Source organism: Bufo gargarizans, unplaced genomic scaffold (genome assembly GCF_014858855.1).
Source record: "Bufo gargarizans isolate SCDJY-AF-19 unplaced genomic scaffold, ASM1485885v1 original_scaffold_926_pilon, whole genome shotgun sequence".
NCBI classification, from domain to species: Eukaryota; Metazoa; Chordata; class Amphibia; order Anura; family Bufonidae; genus Bufo; species Bufo gargarizans.
The window spans coordinates 61,915-86,927 of NW_025334759.1; the positions used below are offsets into that span (position 1 = coordinate 61,915).

Below are 25,013 nucleotides of genomic sequence, written 5' to 3' on the forward strand. Positions count from 1 at the left end.
GTCTTGTATTTATTTTCACATTTTTACCGTTATGTTCCGAATCTGTCCTTTCCATTCTCCTGCTCCTAAACTGAGGAGGAGAACGAAATGGCTAAACGGTGATGTGAACGAAGCCTCATATTGATCCTTTCTATACGGGCCCCCTTCTTCTCTGTATAGGGAACACTGACAACTGTTGCGGTCCGTATGATTTATTTTATGTAATGTCCAGTGCATAAGGTACAATATAAACCTTATAGGCATTTTCCTAACAGTCCTAAGACATCTAGAGACCCTTTTCAGAGCTGGCAGTATAAGTGGCAATTTTGAATCTGAAAATGAGCAGTGAAGTTATTTTTCCCACGCCTTAATGTAGGGTAAAGTTGCTGCTTTCTGAGATTTGTGTATTAATCCCAGACTCCCACTGTCCCACTGGCCACTACATGATCCCATTCCATAATGCCGCCCAAATCCCATTCCCATCCCATCATCAAGCTGATTCCCAAATCCCATCCCATCAGCAAGCTGATCTGATCCCTGGGCTGGGCTGGGCACTGCCGCCGCCTGCCACTCAGAGATCCCAGGCCATCCCATCATCAAGCTGATCTGATCCCTGGGCTGTGCTGGGCACTGCCACCGCCTGCCACTCAGAGATCCCAGGCCATCCCATCATCAAGCTGATCTGATCCCTGGGCTGTGCTGGGCACTGCCACCGCCTGCCACTCAGAGATCCCAGGCCATCCCATCATCAAGCTGATCTGATCCCTGGGCTGTGCTGGGCACTGCCACCGCCTGCCACTCAGAGATCCCAGGCCATCCCATCATCAAGCTGATCTGATCCCTGGGCTGTGCTGGGCACTGCCACCGCCTGCCACTCAGAGATCCCAGGCCATCCCATCATCAAGCTGATCTGATCCCTGGGCTGTGCTGGGCACTGCCACCGCCTGCCACTCAGAGATCCCAGGCCATGGCATCCCATCATCAAGCTGGGCTCTGCTCACTGCGCTGCCGCCGCCTGTCACTGTCACTAGTCTCAGAGAGAGCCGAGGGCCGAGGCTAGTCAAAACTCACCTCGCGCTGCACGTCCGCACAGTGACTGCCGCTGCCGCCTGCTGCTAAGTTCTGACAGTATCTGACTGGGAGCCGGAGATGCGCGCAAACCACGCCTCCGGCTCCCAGTCACTCAGACCTCACATGTCTGCTTCTGCGGCCGCCCCCTCTGACACACGTGAGCTGCCTAGTGCCTGCAGTGCCTACTACAGCCTGCGCTGCGCCGTGCGCACTGCCCCCGGCACTATTAGATAACATTTTGAATAGGAGGCGGTGGGGGGCCGTGGGCCCCCCTGGCTCAGGGGCCCGGTCGCAATTGCGACCGCTGCGACCCCTGTAGCTACGCCACTGATCGTAAGGGCATTTGTTGCATCGAATGGTAAGACTGTTCAAATTTCATGCATTTATTTGAAATATCGCAAAAATAAACTTTATTTTTGGGTTTATTATATTTAAATTGATAATAAACAGAATATATACTTGTGCATTAAGCTATGCATTTCAATGGGTCTGTGTACATGAGCGGTTTTTTTTCACGCATCAGTTCTGCGCTGCGTGAAAAAGCAGCATGTTCTATATTCTAAGTTTTTCATGCAGCCCTGGACCCATAGAAGTGAATGGGGCTTTAGTGAAAAAATGGATGCAATGCGTTTTTCACTGATGGTTGCCAGGAGATGTTGTTGTCACACGCGTGAAAAACGCATCAAAACACATTGAACACAATCGCAGACAAAACTGACTGAACTTGCTTGCAAAATGGTGCGAGTTTCACTGAATGCACCGTGAACGCATCCGGACCTAATATGTCACGCTTGCGTAAAAGTTTTTAGTTTTTTTTTTTGTGCTCAAAATAATGATATCATAATTACAGTATACACAAGTACATTCCTTGTCTGAAATTATATTTCCAGAAAATCATCTGGGAAAAAAAATCACAATAAATGATTGAATTTCAAGTATTTGCTAATTACTATAAGGATCAGCAATACACACGGCCGGCACCCCCATAGAACTGCCTATTCTTGACCGCAATTGCGGACAAGAATAGGATATGTTCTACTTTTATTCGGGAGCCGTGGACCGAAAGATCTAGGCCGCATTCCGGAAATGCGGATGCGAACAGCATACTGTGTGCTGTCCGCATCTCTTCCGGCCTCATAGAGAATGAATGGGTCTGGATTTGTTCCGCAATGTTGCGAAACGGATCCAGACCCATTCTACAGACATCTGAATGGACCCTAAATTGTCTCCTTTATATTGATGTCCTTTTGATTTACAGTATAGGCATAATAGATTATAATAGATTATACAACCAGCAACCATTTTTAGCAACATACAAAGTTGCACCTTTTAGGAAGTAAAATTACATGTAGTTCATTCACACACACAGCAGACATCACTATTCTCCCACATTTGAGCTCAGGTCTTCAAGCACTAGCTATCTGTTCAGTTGGTGTACAAAGCTTGTTCTAGTCTTAAAAGGGGCTCTTCAGGATAAGGCCTCATGTACACAGCCGCAGATTCAGTCTGCATCCAATCCCACAAACAAATAGAACGTGGAATAGGACATTTCTGCAGGAGTAAAAGAAAATATGGCGGTGTACGCTCTGCCAGTATCCATGTTTTGCGGATCAGAGATTTGCGGCCCACAAAACACGGCCGTGTACATGAACCTTTTGCCAAATTTGGGCCATTTGTTCCATAAGCAGCATGGAACTATAATACCAGACTCAACCCACAGAACTGTTTGCGGAAGAAAGGAGCCATATTTTACAAATCCTTTAGAACCTGTTTAAATGAGACAGGTCTTTGTGGATTTCCCTTGGTAAAATAAAGTGTACAGGAACTGCCCCAATGTCATCAAGAACTTATATTTCATGTGAATAATATTTTGTTCAAATAGGAAATAATTGGAGCCAGGGGTGTTTGGCACAAGTTCAATCTCCCCTCCCTGTGGCAATAAACTTTAATGCATGACCACTGGATTTCTTATACTTACTACCTTCTAGTGTTCTAAGCTCTTATGTTTTACACTCTGTTGATAGTGTTGGGGGGGGTGTTCTGAATTCATTTTAGGGGTCTCAGTCTGGGGTCTCAGAATTTATTTTGGGGGTCTAAGTCTGTGGTCTGAGTTACATTGTGGGTCTGTTTATAGAATCTGAATTACATTATTGGTTTAAATCTGGCGTCTGAATAAATGTTGGTGGTTTAAGTCATTGGTGTGCATTTTTGGTCTGGTCTGAGTTACATTGTGGGTCTGAATATGGGATCTGAATGATTTGGCATGAGTTTGCATTATGGTTCTGAATTTTCTGTCGTATTCTGTATAAAATGATACATTTAACAAAAAAAAGTACCTTTTAACAGTGGCGTACATAGCAAGGATCAAACCAGGCCCCCCCACACAGGACAGAAGGGTTTCCGCCTAAACCCGTTTCATTGACCCATGGGCCATTTTTCCACTGCCTCATTTGCTAAAAGTTGTTCCTTTAGAGGGTAGAGTCCTGACCAAGTTTTCACCACTAGTAGAAGATGATATACTCCAACTACAACTGGGCCCCCTCTTGCCCTGGGCCCCATAGCAGTCGCCTGGTCTGCCGCTATGGTAATTACGCCCCTGTCTTTTAGGCCTCATGCACACGACCGTTGTTCTGGTCCACATCCGAGCCGCAATTTTTGCTGCTCGGGTGTGGACCCATTCACTTCAATGGGTCCGCTAAAGATGCGGACAGCACTCTATGTGTTGTCTGCATCCGTTGCTCCGTTCTGTAGCCCCGCAAAAAAAAAATATAACATGTCCTATTCTGGTCTGTTTTGCGGACAAGAATAGGCATTTCTGGGCTGCCTGTTCTGTTCCGCAAATTGCTGATGGCACATGGGCGGCTTCAGTGTTTTGCAGATCTGCAATTTGCGGACCCGCAAAAAAACGGAACGATCGTGTGCATTAAGGCCTTAATAGGATTTAAAATATAGTGTGAATCTGACTTCATTTATTCACTAATTTCCATTTCCCTCTGCATTGACTTGAGTACAGCAGGTAAAAAAGGAAATTATGCTTTATTCTTAGAATTCACAGACAATAATATTTCTATGATCACAAGATCTATCAATCCATTGTCCTTGTTCAATTAATTCTACGCAGTTTTCCTTTCGGCCACCATTAGGCTCATTTGGATGCCAGTTCTTATAAGTAATTTGGTTGCCATTAGAGTATACATATTTATTTTCTTCTTTTTCATCATTAATGCCAAGAAAGGTTCTTTTTCCTCTAGCCTTCACAATTTGCTGTATGGCAGCATTTTCAGCACTGTTGAGTGGTGTGGCTATCATTCCTTGGGCTCCTTGGCAAAGAGCTTTGGCTGCATTGTAATTAGCTTCCATTCCATTTGTCACATATAGTTTGTTTCCAGATGTCACAACTCCACTTTGGAAATAGCTCACTGTCAAAGAAAGGAAGTTTGAGTTTACGGTACAATTTTGTAACATGTAGTGTAAAAAGAATTAACAGAAAACCACAGGATCTCATGTTTGCACGGCAATCGTATTTTGCAAGTAAGTTTAGTAAATGTTCATGGAGCAACAGAGAAATGTGCAGTATGTCATTTCAATAAAAAGGCAAAATTTAGCCTTACAGGACTGATCCAGCTTTATGTAAAAAAAAAAACTTACAATAGCACTGCAGGATTTTGTTAAGCTAGAATACAGTCCACGTTTTACAGTATTGTGTACTATAGCCATAATATGCATTTACTTACTGTAAAAATTGCAATGTTTATTGTTTAGGGTATGTGCACCAGTTTGGCCTGTTTTTCTGCTGTATTCAGTGAAATGAAAATCCCACCCCAGCGTTGTTATGCTGCCTGACTCACTGCCTAGTAATATAAGTTCCACTGTGCCCTATTCTTTAAGCCCTCATGGCATGGAGGTCACAGATGCAGTGCTACAAGGCAGAGAGGAAAATAATGGGAGGGTGAGGAAGAGAATGGAAGAAGCAGGGAGGATCAGGAGGGACTAGTTATACAACAAATACTGTAGTTCACAGAAAGTCAGGTACTCAATATAATGTCTTATTCACACAGTCAGTGTTCAGCCAGTGATTTCCCTCAGTGATTTTGAGCCAAAACCAGGTGTGGCTCTAAACACAGAATAGGTGCGGATATTTCCCTTAGACCTTTTCTCTGTGTAGGCTCTAATCCTGGTTTTGGCTCACAGTCACTGAAGGAAATCACTGACCAAATATTGACGTATGAAAAAGCGTTAAGACTAAGCTTCTGTGAACACAGAGATTAACAGATACCAAGTTAAAAGGGTTTTCTGGGATTTATTAACTGATGACCTATCCTCTGTATAGGTCATCAGTTTCTGATCATGGAGGTCCAACACCCGGCACCCCTGCCAATCAGCTGTTTTGAGAAGGCAGCAGCAATCCTGTGAGCTTACCAAGCACAGCGTCGTCCCTTGTATGGCAGCTGTACTCAGTATCACGCTCACCCCCATTCACTTGACAAATATCCTCTTCCTCCAATTCCTGAGTTGTTCGAAAGATCTTCTTCAAATTAGATATACTTTGAGCATATAACTTGATCAGGATCCATCAAGGGGATGAGCTGAAGACCGTTTTTAACAACCGAGATGGTCACTATGAGTACTTGGTGATGCCCTTTGGCCTAAGCAATGCCCCAGCAGTCTTCCAAGAGTTTATGAATTACATCTTGAGACTTCCTCTATTCCTGAATTGTGGTGTACCTTGACAACATTTTTGTTTTCTCTCCAGATTTGGCTTTCCACCGGACACAAGTCTGTCAGGTCTTGCTAAGATTAAGAGAGAATTATCTGAATTCCGAAGATCGAAAAATTTATTTTTGAGCAGTCCTCCGATTTCTGGGATATATAATTTCTGATATTGGCCTACAGATAGATCCTGACAAGAGATTTTAAAGTGGCCTCGTCCTTCTGGTTTGAAAGCAATCCAGCGTTTCCTGGGGTTTGTCAACTATTACCTCCAGTTTGTGCCTCATTTCTTGTCCTTGACAGCTCTCATCTCAGCCTTGACCTTCAAAGGAGTGAATCCCAAGAATTGGACAGCTGAGGCTGAATCGGCTTTTCAAGCTCTAAAGAAGACCTTCTCTATGGCTCTTGTGCTCCAATGTCCTGATGCGATTAAGCAATTTTTTCTTGAGGTGGGTGCATCGTATATTGGGGCTGGGGCGGTGCTGTCACAAATATCTTCCTCTGGCAAGATGACAACCTGTGGCTTCTTCTCCAGAGCCTTCTCTGCTCCTGAGCACAACTAATCGATTAGGGACAGACAGTTGTTGGACATCAAGATAGCACTGGAGGAATGGCGTTACCTTCTGAAGGGAGCAGCTGATCATGTGGTGATCTATACTGACCACAAGAATCTTACCGATTTGCAGTCTGCACAAAGACTTAATCCTTATCAAGCTAGATGCTCATTGTTCTTTGCCCGCTTTGATTTCTTTCTCCACTTCCGAGCGACAGATAAAAACATCAAAGCAGATACTCTTTCCAGTTCTTTTGATTAAACTGGTCAGGAGAGGAGCCTCAACGCATCATTGATCCAGCTAAGATTGCTGTCTGCCCTGTCAAGTTATCTGAGATCCCACCTGCAAAGACTTTTGTTGCTGAGTCTCTCAGTAGATGGGTCCTACACCGGGGTCACTCCTCGAAAGTCGCAGGTCATGACAATCAGCAAAGGACCTTCCAATTCATTGCTCAATGGTACTGGTGGTTATCCATGCGGAAGGATATTCAAGATTTTGTCTTGGCTTGTCCCTTGTGTGCACAGAATAAGATGCCTAAACAGCGCCCTGCTGGTTTCCTGCTACTTCTTATTGAGGCTTCCTGGAAGCAAATAGCCATGGATTTTTATCACAGATTTGCCTGTTTCTTCTGGCTGTTCCGTCATTTGGTTAGTCGTGGACAGATTTTCCAAAATGGCGCATTTTGTCCCTCTATCAGGTCTTCCTTTTCAGCTCCTCAACTGGCCAAGAGATTCATCCATCACATTTTCCATCTTCATGGTTTTCCTCTTTGTATTGTCTCCGATAGAGGCATTCAATTCACTTCTAGGTTTTGGAGGGCACTTTGCAAGCTGTTGAATGTGTCTCTGGACTTCTCGTCAGCATATCATCCTCAGTCTAATGGCCAAGTGGAGCAGGTCAACCAGATCCTTACAAATTTTCTGCGCCATTTTGTTAATCTCCATCATGACGACAGGGTCCTATAGTTATCATGTCAACGAAGCCTCCCAGAAATCACTATTCTTCATTTTTTATGTGCAGCAACCCAATATCTCACTTCCAGTACCATATACTTCGGGTCTTCCTTTTACTGGATATTTTATTTCAGATTTGGAAGGAAACCGAGATTGCCTTGAAGGAAATAGCTGCAAAAATTAAGGACTTTGCAGATAGGAGGAGCAGGAGTCCTCCTCAATTTCATCCTGGCATTTAAGCCGGATATATTTAGAAGACAGCCAGACCTTAAAGAGGTTGTCTCATTTCAGCAAGTGGCATTTATCATGTAGAGAAAGTTAATACAAGGCACTTGCTAATGTATTGTGATTGTCCATATTGCTTCCTTTGCTGGCTGGATTCATATTTCCATCACATTATACACTGTTCGTTTCCATGGTTACAGACCACCTTGCAATCCATCAGTCGTGGTCGTGCTTGCACACTACAGGAAAAGGCGTCAGCCTCTCCTTCCTATGTGAGACGGCATGCGTACGTCTCCTATCTTCCCCAGCCTATGGCTGGTCTTCAGGAGGTATTTAAAGGCGTCTCCTTCTACAGGAAGATGCCTGAGAAACTTAGGTTTCTAGCTAGTCTGTTTGAGCTAAGATGTTCTGTTGGTTCTTGTCTTTCTGTGTACCGGATTTTGGATTACGTATTACTGACTTTGCCTGATTGCCGCCTGCCCTGACCCTGATCTACGTTTACGGACATTGCCTGACTGCTGCTTGCCCTGACTTCTGCCTTCGTACCCTGACCGTCTGATCAGTCTCTGGCCTCCCAGCATCCACTGGGTATATTGTGTCAACTGGAGGTCAGTCCAGTGGATTCACACTCTGGTCCCGATGTGTTCCAATTCCTCTCTGAGATTGCACCTGGTACTCCCCTTGGGAAAGTCTCTCCTCACCACCAGAGGTATTGTGTGATGAAGGACTGCTGTGCTCAGACATTGCCATCAGAGTGAGTTGTTCACATGGAGATTTGGGTTCCCACCCTCTGGTCATAACACAAACCAGTGCAAAACTATTCCTTCTTTAAGCTGAGAAGAAGATGCAGCTGTATCTAGTATAGGCAACATTGTGAACTAAACAGTCTGGAATACAGAATAAGGGCTGTATTACACCAACAGATTATCTGACCAATATCTGGCCAATCAGACCAATAGTTGATGTATATAACAACAGATCTGTGTGTGTAATATGCCATCTGACAAATGATTAGTCAGTAATCTGTCAGATATCTGTCAGATATTCTTTTGGTGTAATATGGCCCTAAGGCCTTATTCACACAAGTGTTTAATCAGTGTTTTCCATTAGTGATTATGAGGCCACAACCAGGTGGGGGTCAGACACACAGAACAGGTGCAAATCTTTCTATTACACCTTATCTCTGTGTAGTCTTAAAGGGCTTCTGTCACCCTCCAAACAGCAATTTTCAGTTTTGGACTTAATATATTTGCTAATGGGGTTACTTCATGGCCTCTCAGCTCTGCCTTTTTAGTGATTGGGAGAATAGCCATTTCTGCAATAAGGTGGTGAAAGACTCAGGCTTTACGGATTTCTTTACTGTATTGGAGTCCGACTATCTATTAAATTCACAGACCGGGTATACACTTTTTTGCAGAACGGCTATAAAGACCTGGCGGGTCATCAGGAGCTGGTGTGGAGTTGAGGCATCGCTTATTTGCACCCCACTGTGGCATAACCTAAAGCTTGTGAATATAAGGGACCTGAAGTGCTGCCAGTATTGGAGGACGAAGAAAGTTCAGTACTTACATCAGGTGGTTAGTGGTGGACAAATTCTGTCCTCAAAGGAAATAGGGCAGAGGGCAGATATGGGTGAGGTGGCTTGGTACGCATATTTCCAATTGAGGTCTGCACTCTCTAGCACTTTGAATAGTCACCTTCTTTTTATAGATTCCCCTGAATTTTTACACAATCTTATTATTAAGAAAACTGCTACAAAAATCAAAATGTCATATTGTTATAGACACTTAATGAAACACTTTTTTATGGGTCTTCTTTCTCCAGGACAGAAGTCCTGGTCTTTGCTACTCTCAGAGGTGGGTCCCCCAGATTGGGAAACTATAGGGGAAAACTTAAAATATGTTTCACACAACTTCAATCACACTGTTGTACAATTTAATATTCTGCACAAAATATATGTGACACCTATGTGGTTATATAGAAGAGGATTTAGGACCTCCTCTGATTGCCCACGCTGTGGCGACTCCGGGGCAGATCATTTACATCTGTTCTGGGATTGCCCGATGGTGGGCGGTTATTGGAGATCAGTCCAGACCACTTTGGCCTGCAAACTGAATATGCTTGTTCCTTTGTCCCCCAGGATATGGGTCCTGGGAGACCTATCGGAGGTTAACTATCAGCCCATAAATCGTCAATTATTGATTAAGGTTATGTTTCTGGCCAGGCTTATTGTTGCTAGACTGTGGCTTAGCTCCTCCATCCCAGATTGTGGTAACTGGATGGCTATGGTTGAGAAGGTGAAAAACTACGAGAAGATCTTGTATAAACAAAGAGGAGCCTACTTAAAATGGAGTGGTCTGTGGGGAGAGTGGGTTACGGCTTAATTCATTAAAAAAAATTTTTTTTTTTTATTTTTTTTTTTTTTTTATTTTTTTTTTTCCCTGCAAGGCTGGGAGGGAGGGGGGTGGTTGGGGCGGGTTGGGGATGATTTCAATATTTAAGATATTATAAATGTCATGTCGATATGTATTTTTGTATCATAAATAAAATATCAAAATAAAAAAAAAATATATTTGCTAATGTACGCAGATTCCATATATACCCCTCTTACCTCTGGATGTGCTGTCATTTCAGTAAAAATCTTACTTTTGTGATATGCAAATTTCTTCACTACCAGCCAGTTGGGTGGACTTGCTGGTAGCCGCCGCATCCTCGGTCTGAAAAAACGCCCCTCCTCCACTTGATTGACAGGGCCAGCGAGTGCTCTCATCCTCCAGCTGGCCCTGCCTGCAGCTCAAATCCTGCGCCGTATCGGTCCTCATTCGGCGCAGATGCTCTGAGAGAAGGACGCTCGCTTGGCTGCTCTCTCCTCAGTGCGCCTGCGCCGATAACGTCTGCCCTACACCCGGAAGAGAGTCTGGTAGTGAAGTAATTTGCATATCACAAAAGTACCATTACAGCACAGCCAGAGGTAAGAGGGGTATATATGGAATCTGCGTACATTAACAAATGTATTAAGTCCAAAACTGGAAATTGCTGTTTGGGGGGTGACAGAAGCCCTTTAACTCCCCAAGTGACCAACACATTCATATGCCACTTCATTTACTATAGTGTGAAAAACAAAGCTTGTTAGCACCTCTAAACAAAGGATAAATATATAAATGCCCCTTATTTACTATAGAAGGTCTTCAAGATATGTGGGCCATATAAAGGCTGTCAATACTGATGTTACATAGTTTGTGCAGTTAAAAAAGGCATAAGCCCATCAAGTTCAACCAGTTTAAAATTGTGCAAACATCATTGCCCCTAAGGCATCACCTTATAACCAGTTATCAATGGAGGGTCACTTTTACTGTTGGGGCACTTAGAGGGGCATTGGCAGGATGTGGAATGTGTGTGCGTGTGTAACATGCTCTGATATTAAATAATAATGGCCTAGACATGTGGGAAATTGTAGTCCTCTCCTCTAATATCTCCTGTAATGTGCTCTTATATTGCATAATAATGGTCTAGACATGCTAAGAGTTATAGTCCTCTCCTCTTAAACCATAACTCCTTCTGTGACGTGCTTTGATATTAAATAATAATGGCATAGACATGCTGGGAGTTGTAGTCCTCTCCTTTTATACCTCCTCCTGGGCATGCTGGGAGTAATGTTGCATGCTGGGAGTAGGTAACTCATCGGCCAAGCTGGTAACTTAGTGGCTGCCGCTGCTGGAGATTTTTGCCGGTAGATTCCTATATGGACTGTTACTAATGAGCGCTTCCATTGTGGAGCGCTCATTAATAGAGTTTAGCGGACACCTGGATTTTCGGGCTCGATAGGTTAGGCCGAACTTCACAAAAAAGTCATGGAAAGGGCTAGAGGGCTGCAAAAGGCAGCAAAATGTGGTTAAGAGCATGGTAAGTGCTCTGCAAACAAATGTGGATAGGGAAATTACTTAAAATAACATAAAATACGTAAAAATAAAAAATAATAATCTTTATTTTGGAGGAGGAGGTCCATATGGAGTAGGAGGTTGAGGAGGCGCTGGATGTGGCAGTGTAGGTGCAAGCGGTGGTGGAGGAGGAGGAGATTGCCAACACTGGCTTTTGTTTTTTAATTTTATTTCATTATTATTATTTTTTTGTTTAAATTTGGGTAGACCCCAAAACATTGGGAGATATTAAAAATTAAAGATAGAGAATGTGCGCTGGAGTACAACAATGGCTGGGTGAGGCCGGTATACATGTCTATTCTGTACAAGGTACGGACAAGTCCTGGTTCATTTTACTGAAAGTGAGCTTGTCCACATTGACTGTGGACAGAAGGCTGCACTTGTCTGTGATAACCCCCTCCTGCCGTGCTTAACAAACGTTCAGACAATGCACTGGCTGCAGGCCAGCACTTCCAAGGTGTAAAGGGCAAGCTCAGGCCATGTGCCCAATTTGGAGACCCAGAAGTTGAATGGGGCAGACTCATCAGTCAGTACGTGTAGGTGTGTGCACACATACTGCTCCACCATGTTGCACGTCCCCGTGACGTCCACGATCCAATTGGAAATCTTCTCTATCAGCTTTCAATGTTCTTTTGTGCGGCTATCATGGTGATCACGGGTAACGGGGAATCAGGGTTCCATGCCGGAGAGGGAGCGTGAGAAATAGCTACTACATCCAATTGAGGTCAATGGCTGAAATGTGATCTTGTGGAAATGTGGGACAAGTTATTGAAACAGAAGCATCCAAGTAAAGGAGCAGCAATTACCCACTCCCGACTCGGGTAGGTAGTGACAATAAATAACAATACAGGACTCTTAAGTGCCCTGTTATTGGAATGAGTAATAAAAAATTTAAGGGAATGTCACTGCAGTATTTTGGATTAGGAAAGATTATACAGGAGAGGCCCTGCTGCCGCTTTGTTCACTCTAGATAACTTTTGCCTGATCGCACGTCCCGTGACGTCCACGATCCAATTGGATATCTTCTCTATCAACTTTCGATGTTCTTTTATGCTCCTACCATGGTGATCACGGGTAACGGGGAATCAGGGTTCCATGCCGGAGAGGGAGCGTGAAAAAGGGATACCACATCCAAGGGAGGTCAATGTGGGACAAGTTATTAAAGCAGAAGAATCGAGTGAACGGAGGGGGCGTGCATCAATTAAAGGCAAATTTTTTAAATTTAAGTCCCTGTCACCTATGCAGAGCAGGGGTTTATTCACGGCAAAACTGGGTTCATGTCACCCACCAATTGAACAGACTGTTTTACAAAAATTTGGTCCCTGTCACCTATGCACAGCAGGGGTTTGTATACGGCAAAAATGATAAAATGTCACCTGAGAATGTAACAGATGATTTTTAGAAATTTAGGTCCCTGTCACCTATCCAGAGCAGGGGTTTATTCATGGCAAAAATTGTAAAATGTCACCCAAGAATGTAACAGATGGTTTTGCATCCTGCTCCTTGTTTTGCTGTGCTGGTGCCTCTGTGCGACCACCGCCTCTTCCTCCAAACTGCACACGTCACTCACATGACCTTTATTCCATGTGGGGTCTAGTACCTCATCTTCCTCCACATCATCTTCCACCCAGCGTGGCCATCCATCAGCGCAAGTTAGAATGTGTCCAACTCAGCGGTTGTTGCAGAGACACTGCAGCATGTAATCGCTCATGTGTCCCAGACTGCCCTGAAGCAATGACAAGCTGTCATCTGTGGGAGGTTAATCGTCTGTGTCCTCTGTATCCTCCCAGCCATGCACCAGTAATGGCCTAGAGCTGGTTTGGGTGCCACCCTGCTGTAAACACAGTTCCTCCTCCTCCATCTCCTCCTTCTCATCCTCCACCTCATCATCCTCCAGAACTGTGCCCTGGCTGGACAATTGTGTACCTGGCATATGTTGATGCAGGAACCCACCCTCTTAGCCACTTGTGAATGATTGGCCTGAAACCCTTGTAAATAATCCCTCTTCCTCCTCCTCCTTTGCCACATCCTTTTCCATCATCGCCCAAAGCGTTTTTTCAAGGAGGCATAGAAGTGGTATAATAACACTATCCATTGTTGGAGTTCCAGCTTGTGGGAACGTTGCATATGAACCGGTGAGCGAGAAGGCCAAAGTTACGCTGCAGCGCTGACTGGCGAGCAGCAGCAGGTTGAGAATGCCGAAAGCGCTCACAGACGGCCTGCACTTTCTGCAGCAGCTCTGAAATATTGGGGTAATTTTTTTAGGAATTTCTGCACCACCAAATTCAGCACATGCGCCAGGCAAGAGATGTGCATCAAGCCGGTTAGTCCCAGAGCTGCTACGAGATTTCGCCCATTATCGCACACCACCTGGCCGGGCTCGAGCCTCACTGGCACCAAGCACTCATAGGTCTGTTGTTCCATAGCATCCACAGCTCCTTCGCGGTGTGGGGTTTGTCCCCCAAACAGATAGGTTTTAAAATTGCCCGCTGTCGTTTACCCCTGGCTGTGCTGAAGTTGGTGGTGAAGGTGTTATGCTGACCGGATGAGGAGGAGGTAGAGGATGAGGAAGAAGAGTAGGAGGAGAAAGCAACAGGAGGCAAAGAGAAACGTCCTGCAATCCTCGGTGGTGGAAGGACATGCACCAAACTTCTATCAGCCTCAAGCCCAGCCACCACTGCATTTACCCAGTGTTCTGTTAGTGAGATATAACATCCCTGACCGTGCTTACTGGTCCACGTATCCGTATTTAGGTGGACCTTGCCTCAGGTGGAGTTTCGCAGTGCACACCTGATTTTGTCCCCCACTTGGTTGTGCAGGGAAGGGATGGCTCGCCTGGAAAAGTAGTGGCGGCTGGGAACGACGTACTGTGGGACAGCCACCGCCATAAGGTTTTTAAAACTCTCCGTCTCCACCAGACAGAATTGCAGCATTTCAACGGCCAGGAATTTTGAAATGCTGGCATTCAGGGCCAGGGATCGCTCTTGGGTAGGGGGTACCTCCTCTTTTGCTTCAGTGTTTGGGAGACAGAGAGTTGAACTCTTCCATTAGACATTGTAGAGATGCTTGGCTTGGTGACCAAGTGGGTGGCGTTCCTGGCAAATCCTCTGTTTGCGGGGTGGCGCTGTCACTCCAGAGGTGGATGAAGAGGCCAAGACTGCAGTAGAAGAGGAAGCAGGAGGAGCCAGAGACCTTTCTTGGTTTGTGAGGTGTCTACTCCACTGCAGCTCGTGCTTTGCACTTAGATGCCTGGTCATGCAGGTTGTGCTCAGGTTGAGAACGTTTTTGCCTCGCTTCAGGCTCTGATTGCACAGCGCGCAAACCACTTGTGTCTTGTCGTCAGCACATTGTCCGAAGAACTGCCAGGCTAGGGAACTCCTTGGAGCTGGCTTTGGTGTGCTCGGTCCCTTGGTGCGGTTGGCAGTAGCAGGCGTACTGTCTAGGGGACGGCCGCTCCACTGCACCCTGCTCCCTCTTCTGCTGTGCTGGTGTCTCTGTGCGACCACCGCCTCTTCCTACGAACTAGACAGGTCACTCGCATGACCTTGATTCCATGTGGGATCGAGGACCTCATCATTCTCCACATCATCTTCCACCCAGTCTTCACCCCTGCCCTCCTTGTTGGTCTGCACACTGCAGAAAGCCACAGCACTTGACACCTGTGTTTCATCATCATCCGAGACATGCTGCAGTGGTCCTTCCATGTACTCATTTTGAAACATAAATGGTTGCACTCAATCTCTTCCACTTCTGGGTCAGGACTATGTGGATGGCCCTGGGAAACCCTGCTAGCAGAGTTATCAAAAAGCAGAAGAGACTGCTGCATGACTTGGGGCTCAGACTGCTTGGCTAATTTGCAAGGGGGTGAGGTGAAAGACTGATGGCCATTGGCTGCAGGTGTCAACTCTGGTCTTTCAGCAGGTGACTGGGTGGGAGACAATGTAAAGGAACTGGAGGCACTGTTAGCCACCCAATGTACTATCGCCTGTACTTCTTCTGGCCTCACCATTCGTAGAGCCGCATTCGTCCCTACCAAATACCGCTGAAGGTTCTGTCGCCTACTCGCACCTGAGGAAGGTGTTTCACTTGTGCGTGTAGCTGGCACAGATTGACCACGTCGTCTCCCTGCAACAGGAGCTCCACCAACACCAGCAGCACCACGACCAGGGCCACGTCTCTTATTTGACACTCTCTTCAATCTTTGCGTTCACCCACCAAACTAACAGATGGTTTATGTCAGCTGATAGTGTAACCGACAATAGTCAATAATTAGGTTCACTGACAGTAAGGCTGTGCCAGTTTCATAAATATAAAAATTTTCTTGAGGTCATGGCTGTGATGACTTCTAAGGGCACACGAGTTAAACGCTTGTTGATTGGCTGCCCTACAGCCTTTAAAAAAGCGCCATTAATTTGCCGAACACTTAACTAATTGCCGAACTGAACACTTTTAATGAAATGTTCGGGGTCAAAAAATCCTAAAGTTCGGTACGAACCGTACAGTTCGGGTTCGCTCAACCCTATTCATTAGTACAGTTGTTTAACTCCCTCCCTCTCCCTCACTTGTGTCTGGGATTTCATGAAGAAACAAAAGGATTTGAGCCAGCTGACATCCACATATGATCTGTGGTTAATTCTCCATGATGCTTGGAACAATCTGACTAAAATGTTTGTACAATACCGTATGTACTAACGTTATTAACCATTTTTTATGATCAAGCCAGGGAAAAATATTTACCTTTTTTGAGAGAAAGAAGACTTTTTTCTAGAATGGCTACTTTGTTTTCTAGGTTTACAATTTTTGTTGAAAGCGTAGCATCTAAAATGAAAAAAAAAAAACACAGTAAATGAACATCAAATAGTTTTAAAAATTTAAGTATAGACTAGAGTTGAGCGAACACCTGGATGTTCGGGTTCGAGAAGTTCGGCCGAACATCCCGGAAATGTTCGGGTTCGGGATCCGAACCCGATCCGAACTTCGTCCCGAACCCGAACCCCATTGAAGTCAATGGGGACCCGAACTTTTCGGCACTAAAAAGGCTGTAAAACAGCCCAGGAAAGAGCTAGAGGGCTGCAAAAGGCAGCAACATGTAGGTAAATCCCCTGCAAACAAATGTGGATAGGGAAATGAATTAAAATAAAAATTAAATAAATAAAAATTAACCAAAATCAATTGGAGAGAGGTTCCATAGCAGAGAATCTGGCTTCCCGTCACCCACCACTGGAACAGTCCATTCTCAGATATTTAGGCCCCGGCACCCAGGCAGAGGAGAGAGGTCCCGTAACAGAGAATCTGTCTTCATGTCAGCAGAGAATTAGTCTGCATGTCATAGCAGAGAATGAGGCTTCACGTCAGCCACCACTGCAACAGTCCATTGGCATATATTTAGGCCCAGCACACACACAGGCAGAGGAGAGAGGTCCCGTAACAGAGAATCTGGCTTCATGTCAGCAGAGAATCAGTCTGCATGTCATAGCAGAGAATCAGGCTTCACGTCAGCCACCACTGCAACAGTCCATTGTCATAAATTTAGGCCCAGCACCCAGGCAGAGGAGAGAGGTCCCGTAACAGAGAATCTGGCTTCATGTCAGCAGAGAATCAGTCTTCATATCATAGCAGAGAATCAGGCTTCACGTCACCCACCACTGTAAGAGTCAATTTTCATAAATTTAGGCCCAGAACCCAGGCAGAGGAGAAAGGTCCCGTAACAGACAATCTGGCTTCATGTCAGCAGAGAATCAGTCTTCATATCATAGCAGAGAATCAGGCTTCACGTCACCCACCACTGTAAGAGTCAATTTTCATAAATTTAGGCCCAGAACCCAGGCAGAGGAGAAAGGTCCCGTAACAGACAATCTGGCTTCATGTCAGCAGAGAATCAGTCTTCATATCATAGCAGAGAATCAGGCTTCACGTCACCCACCACTGTAAGAGTCAATTTTCATAAATTTAGGCCCAGAACCCAGGCAGAGGAGAAAGGTCCCGTAACAGACAATCTGGCTTCATGTCAGCAGAGAATCAGTCTTCATATCATAGCAGAGAATCAGGCTTCACGTCACCCACCACTGTAAGAGTCAATTTTCATAAATTTAGGCCCAGAACCCAGGCAGAGGAGAAAGGTCCCGTAACAGACAATCTGGCTTCATGTCAGCAGAGAATCAGTCTTCATATCATAGTAGAGAATCAGGCTTCACGTCACCCACCACTGTAAGAGTCAATTTTCATAAATTTAGGCCCAGAACCCAGGCAGAGGAGAAAGGTCCCGTAACAGACAATCTGGCTTCATGTCAGCAGAGAATCAGTCTTCATATCATAGCAGAGAATCAGGCTTCACGTCACCCACCACTGTAAGAGTCAATTTTCATAAATTTAGGCCCAGAACCCAGGCAGAGGAGAAAGGTCCCGTAACAGACAATCTGGCTTCATGTCAGCAGAGAATCAGTCTTCATATCATAGCAGAGAATCAGGCTTCACGTCACCCACCACTGTAAGAGTCAATTTTCATAAATTTAGGCCCAGAACCCAGGCAGAGGAGAAAGGTCCCGTAACAGACAATCTGGCTTCATGTCAGCAGAGAATCAGTCTTCATATCATAGCAGAGAATCAGGCTTCACGTCACCCACCACTGTAAGAGTCAATTTTCATAAATTTAGGCCCAGAACCCAGGCAGAGGAGAAAGGTCCCGTAACAGACAATCTGGCTTCATGTCAGCAGAGAATCAGTCTTCATATCATAGCAGAGAATCAGGCTTCACGTCACCCACCACTGTAAGAGTCAATTTTCATAAATTTAGGCCCAGAACCCAGGTAGAGGAGAAAGGTCCCGTAACAGACAATCTGGCTTCATGACAGCAGAGAATCAGTCTGCATGTCATAGCAGAGAATCAGGCTTCACGTCAGCCACCACTGCAACAGTCCATTGTCATAAATTTAGGCCCAGCACCCAGGCAGAGGAGAGAGGTCCCGTAAAAGAGGATCTGGCTTCATGTCAGCAGAGAATCAGTCTGCATGTCATAGCAGAGAATCAGGCTTCACGTCAGCCACCACTGCAACAGTCCATTGTCATAAATTTAGGCCCAGCACCCAGGCAGAGGAGAGAGGTCCCGTAACAGAGGATCTGGCTTCATGTCAGCAGAGAATCAGTCTGCATGTCATAGCAGAGAATCAGGCTTCACGTCAGCCACCACTGCAACAGTCCATTGTCATAAATTTAGGCCCAGCACCCAGGCAGAGGAGAGAGGTCCCGTAACAGACAATCTGGCTTCATGTCAGCAGAGAATTAGTCTGCATGTCATAGCAGAGAATCAGGCTTCATGTCAGCCACCACTGCAACAGTCCATTGGCATATATTTAGGCCTAGCACACAGGCAGAGGAGAGGTTCATTCAACTTTGGGTAGCATCGCAATATAATGGTAAAATGAAAATAAAAATAGGATTGAATGAGGAAGTGCCCTGGAGTCCAATAATATATGGTTATGGGGAGGTAGTTAATGTCTAATCTGGACAAGGGACGGACAGGTCCTGTGGGATCCATGCCTGGTTCATTTTTATGAACGTCAGCTTGTCCACATTGGCTGTAGACAGGCGGCTGCGTTTGTCTGTAATGACGCCCCCTGCCGTGCTGAATACACGTTCAGACAAAACGCTGGCTGCCGGGCAGGCCAGCACCTCCAAGGCATAAAAGGCTAGCTCTGGCCACGTGGACAATTTAGAGACCCAGAAGTTGAATGGGGCCGAACCATCAGTCAGTACGTGGAGGGGTGTGCACACGTACTGTTCCACCATGTTAGTGAAATGTTGCCTCCTGCTAACACGTTGCGTATCAGGTGGTGGTGCAGTTAGCTGTGGCGTGTTGACAAAAGTTTTCCACATCTCTGCCATGCTAACCCTGCCCTCAGAGGAGCTGGCCGTGACACAGCTGCCTTGGCGACCTCTTGCTCCTCCTCTGCCTTGGCCTTGGGCTTCCACTTGTTCCCCTGTGACATTTGGGAATGCTCTCAGTAGCGCGTCTACCAACGTGCGCTTGTACTCGCGCATCTTCCTATCACGCTCCAGTGCAGGAAGTAAGGTGGGCACATTGTCTTTGTAGCGTGGATCCAGCAGGGTGGCAACCCAGTAGTCCGCACAGGTTAAAATGTGGGCAACTCTGCTGTCGTTGCGCAGGCACTGCAGCATGTAGTCGCTCATGTGTGCCAGGCTGCCCAGGGGTAAGGACAAGCTGTCCTCTGTGGGAGGCGTATCGTCATCGTCCTGCCTTTCCCCCCAGCCACGCACCAGTGATGGACCCGAGCTGCGTTGGGTGCCACCCCGCTGTGACCATGCTTCATCCTCATCCTCCTCCACCTCCTCCTCATCCTCGTCCTCCTCGTCCTCCAGTAGTGGGCCCTGGCTGGCCACATTTGTACCTGGCCTCTGCTGTTGCAAAAAACCTCCCTCTGAGTCACTTCGAAGAGACTGGCCTGAAAGTGCTAAAAATGACCCCTCTTCCTCATCCTCCTCCTCCTCCTCCTGGGCCACCTCCTGTTCCATCATCGCCCTAAGTGTTTTCTCAAGGAGACATAGAAGTGGTATTGTAACGCTGATAACGGTGTCATCGCCACTGGCCATGTTGGTGGAGTACTCGAAACAGCGCAACAGGGCACACAGGTCTCGCATGGAGGCCCAGTCATTGGTGGTGAAGTGGTGCTGTTCTGTAGTGCGACTGACCCGTGCGTGCTGCAGCTGAAACTCCACTATGGCCTGCTGCTGCTCGCACAGTCTGTCCAGCATGTGCAAGGTGGAGTTCCACCTGGTGGGCACGTCGCATATGAGGCGGTGAGCGGGAAGGCCGAAGTTACGCTGTAGCGCAGACAGGCGAGCAGCGGCAGGATGTGAACGCCGGAAGCGCGAACAGACGGCCCGCACTTTATGCAGCAGCTCTGACATGTCGGGGTAGTTGTGAATGAACTTCTGCACCACCAAATTCAGCACATGCGCCAAGCAAGGGATGTGCGTCAAATTGGCTAGTCCCAGAGCTGCAACGAGATTTCGCCCATTATCACACACCACCAGGCCGGGCTTGAGGCTCACCGGCAGCAACCACTCGTCGGTCTGTTGTTCAATACCCCGCCACAACTCCTGTGCGGTGTGGGGCCTGTCCCCCAAACATATGAGTTTCAGAATGGCCTGCTGACGTTTACCCCGGGCTGTGCTGAAGTTGGTGGTGAAGGTGTGTGGCTGACTGGATGAGCAGGTGGAAGAAGAGGAGGAGGAAGCCGAGAAGGAGGAGGTGGCAACAGGAGGCAAAGAATGTTGCCCTGCGATCCTTGGCGGCGGCAGGACGTGCGCCAAACAGCTCTCCGCCTGGGGCCCAGCTGCCACTACATTTACCCAGTGTGCAGTTAGGGAGATATAGCGTCCCTGGCCGTGCTTACTGGTCCACGTATCTGTGGTTAGGTGGACCTTGCTACAGATGGCGTTGCGCAGTGCACACTTGATTTTATCGGATACTTGGTTGTGCAGGGAAGGCACGGCTCTCTTGGAGAAGTAGTGCCGGCTGGGAACAACATACTGTGGGACAGCAAGCGACATGAGCTGTTTGAAGCTGTCTGTGTCCACCAGCCTAAATGACAGCATTTCATAGGCCAGTAGTTTAGAAATGCTGGCATTCAGGGCCAGGGATCGAGGGTGGCTAGGTGGGAATTTACGCTTTCTATCAAATGTTTGTGAGATGGAGAGCTGAACGCTGGCGTGTGACATGGTTGAGACGCTTGGTGACGGAGGTGGTGGTGGTGGTGTTGGTGGTACATCCCCTGTTTGCTGGGCGGCAGGTGCCAACGTTCCTCCAGAGGCGGAGGAAGAGGCCGAGGCGGCAGCAGCAGAATAGGCCGAGGCGGCAGCAGCAGAAGAGGTAGCAGGGGGAGCCTGAGTGACTTCCTTGGTTTTAAGGTGTTTACTCCACTGCAGTTCATGCTTTGCATGCAGGTGCCTGGTCATGCAGGTTGTGCTCAGGTTCAGAACGTTAATGCCTCGCTTCAGGCTCTGATGGCACAGCGTGCAAACCACTCGGGTCTTGTCGTCAGCACATTGTTTGAAGAAGTGCCATGCCAGGGAACTCCTTGAAGCTGCCTTTGGGGTGCTCGGTCCCAGATGGCGGCGGTCAGTAGCAGGCGGAGTCTCTTGGCGGCGGGTGTTCTGCTTTTGCCCACTGCTCCCTCTTTTGCTACGCTGTTGGCTCGGTCTCACCACTGCCTCTTCCTCCGAACTGTGAAAGTCAGTGGCACGACCTTCATTCCATGTGGGGTCTAGGACCTCATCGTCCCCTGCATCGTCTTCCACCCAGTCTTGATCCCTGACCTCCTGTTCAGTCTGCACACTGCAGAAAGACGCAGCAGTTGGCACCTGTGTTTCGTCATCATCAGAGACATGCTGAGGTGGTATTCCCATGTCCTCATCATCAGGAAACATAAGTGGTTGTGCGTCAGTGCATTCTATGTCTTTCACCGCTGGGGAAGGGCTAGGTGGATGCCCTTGGGAAACCCTGCCAGCGGAGTCTTCAAACAGCATAAGAGACTGCTGCATAACTTGAGGCTGAGACAGTTTCCCTGGTATGCATGGGGGTGATGTGACAGACTGATGGGGTTGGTTTTCAGGCGCCATCTGTGCGCTTTCTGCAGAAGACTGGGTGGGAGATAATGTGAACGTGCTGGATCCACTGTCGGCCACCCAATTGACTAATGCCTGTACCTGCTCAGGCCTTACCATCCTTAGAACGGCATTGGGCCCCACCATATATCGCTGTAAATTCTGGCGGCTACTGGGACCTGAGGTAGTTGGTACACTAGGACGTGTGGATGTGGCAGAACGGCCACGTCCTCTCCCAGCACCAGAGGGTCCACTAACACCACCACGACCATGTCCACGTCCGCGTCCCTTACTAGATGTTTTTCTCATTGTTATGGTTCACCACAACAACAAATATATTATTTGGCCCAATGTATTGTATTCAAATTCAGCGGGATATAAATTTGAGGCCTAGTATTTAGGCGCTGGGTGACCGGTATGGATTTAGTGACAGAATTAGACTTGGAAATGCACAGAAGCGTGTGTGTGAAGTTATTCTGAATGACCCAATGTGCACCTTGAATATTATATACCCTTTTTAGGATAGATTTCAAATAGCTCTGATATAGCAGGAACCACTAAATTATGAAATTGCTAAATTGGGAATTGTACTTCAACCCAGAACAAAAAATGTGCTTTGACGGGCACTAAATAACTTTCCCAGCTACAACAGGACAGCGGTAACGAGAGATTTAGAGGGATTTAAATTTGAGGCCTAGTATTTAGGCGCTGGGTGACAGGTATGGGTTTAGTGACAGAATTAGACTTGGAAATACACAGTAGCGGGTGTGTGTGAAGTTATTCTGAATGACCCAATGTGCACCTTCAATATTATATACCCTTTTTGGGATAGATTTCAAATAGCTCTGATATAGCAGGAACCACTAAATTATGAAATTGCTAAATTGGGAATTGTACTTCAACCCAGAACAAAAAATGTGCTTTGACGGACACTAAATATCTTGCCCAGCAACAACAGTACAGCGGTAACGAGAGATTTAGCGGGATATAAATTTGAGGCCTAGTATTTAGGCGCTGGGTCACCGGTATGGATTTAGTGACAGAATTAGACTTGGAAATGCACAGAAGCGTGTGTGTGAAGTTATTCTGAATGACCCTATGTGCACCTTCAATATTATATACCCTTTTAGGGATAGATTTCAAATAGCTCTGATATAGCAGAAACCACTAAATTATGAAATTGCTAAATTGGGAATTGTACTTCAACCCAGAACAAAAAATGTGCTTTGACGGACACTAAATATCTTGCCCAGCAACAACAGTACAGCGGTGGGTAACGAGAGATTTAGAGGGATTTAAATTTGAGGCCTAGTATTTAGGCGCTGGGTCACCGGTATGGATTTAGTGACAGAATTAGACTTGGAAATGCACAGAAGCGTGTGTGTGAAGTTATTCTGAATGACCCTATGTGCACCTTCAATATTATATACCCTTTTAGGGATAGATTTCAAATAGCTCTGATATAGCAGAAACCACTAAATTATGAAATTGCTAAATTGGGAATTGTACTTCAACCCAGAACAAAAAATGTGCTTTGACGGACACTAAATATCTTGCCCAGCAACAACAGTACAGCGGTGGGTAACGAGAGATTTAGAGGGATTTAAATTTGAGGCCTAGTATTTAGGCGCTGGGTCACCGGTATGGATTTAGTGACAGAATTAGACTTGGAAATGCACAGAAGCGTGTGTGTGAAGTTATTCTGAATGACCCTATGTGCACCTTCAATATTATATACCCTTTTAGGGATAGATTTCAAATAGCTCTGATATAGCAGAAACCACTAAATTATGAAATTGCTAAATTGGGAATTGTACTTCAACCCAGAACAAAAAATGTGCTTTGACGGACACTAAATATCTTGCCCAGCAACAACAGTACAGCGGTGGGTAACGAGAGATTTAGAGGGATTTAAATTTGAGGCCTAGTATTTAGGCGCTGGGTCACCGGTATGGATTTAGTGACAGAATTAGACTTGGAAATGCACAGAAGCGTGTGTGTGAAGTTATTCTGAATGACCCTATGTGCACCTTCAATATTATATACCCTTTTAGGGATAGATTTCAAATAGCTCTGATATAGCAGAAACCACTAAATTATGAAATTGCTAAATTGGGAATTGTACTTCAACCCAGAACAAAAAATGTGCTTTGACGGACACTAAATATCTTGCCCAGCAACAACAGTACAGCGGTGGGTAACGAGAGATTTAGAGGGATTTAAATTTGAGGCCTAGTATTTAGGCGCTGGGTCACCGGTATGGATTTAGTGACAGAATTAGACTTGGAAATGCACAGAAGCGTGTGTGTGAAGTTATTCTGAATGACCCTATGTGCACCTTCAATATTATATACCCTTTTAGGGATAGATTTCAAATAGCTCTGATATAGCAGAAACCACTAAATTATGAAATTGCTAAATTGGGAATTGTACTTCAACCCAGAACAAAAAATGTGCTTTGACGGACACTAAATATCTTGCCCAGCAACAACAGTACAGCGGTGGGTAACGAGAGATTTAGAGGGATTTAAATTTGAGGCCTAGTATTTAGGCGCTGGGTCACCGGTATGGATTTAGTGACAGAATTAGACTTGGAAATGCACAGAAGCGTGTGTGTGAAGTTATTCTGAATGACCCTATGTGCACCTTCAATATTATATACCCTTTTAGGGATAGATTTCAAATAGCTCTGATATAGCAGAAACCACTAAATTATGAAATTGCTAAATTGGGAATTGTACTTCAACCCAGAACAAAAATGTGCTTTGACGGACACTAAATATCTTGCCCAGCAACAACAGTACAGCGGTGGGTAACGAGAGATTTAGAGGGATTTAAATTTGAGGCCTAGTATTTAGGCGCTGGGTCACCGGTATGGATTTAGTGACAGAATTAGACTTGGAAATGCACAGAAGCGTGTGTGTGAAGTTATTCTGAATGACCCTATGTGCACCTTCAAT

At 46.0% G+C, this 25,013-nt stretch overlaps 1 protein-coding gene across 3 annotated transcripts in view; it reads right to left on the reverse strand.

Moving 5' to 3' along the window:
* Positions 1–4,067: 4,067 nt before the first annotated feature.
* The window catches only part of LOC122924239 (pulmonary surfactant-associated protein D-like), a 42,875-nt gene continuing 21,929 nt past the window's right edge, over positions 4,068–25,013 (reverse strand). For 2 of the 3 annotated variants that reach the window (XM_044275167.1, XM_044275168.1), the window contains exons 9-10: positions 16,168–16,248; positions 4,068–4,469 (exon numbers count right to left, since the gene is read on the reverse strand). In XM_044275167.1, the coding sequence (XP_044131102.1) occupies positions 4,093–4,469; positions 16,168–16,248 (458 nt within the window). In that variant the 3' untranslated portion in view covers positions 4,068–4,092. The remainder of the gene's footprint in view (positions 4,470–16,167; positions 16,249–25,013) is intronic. The other variant, XM_044275169.1, reaches the window with a different exon arrangement.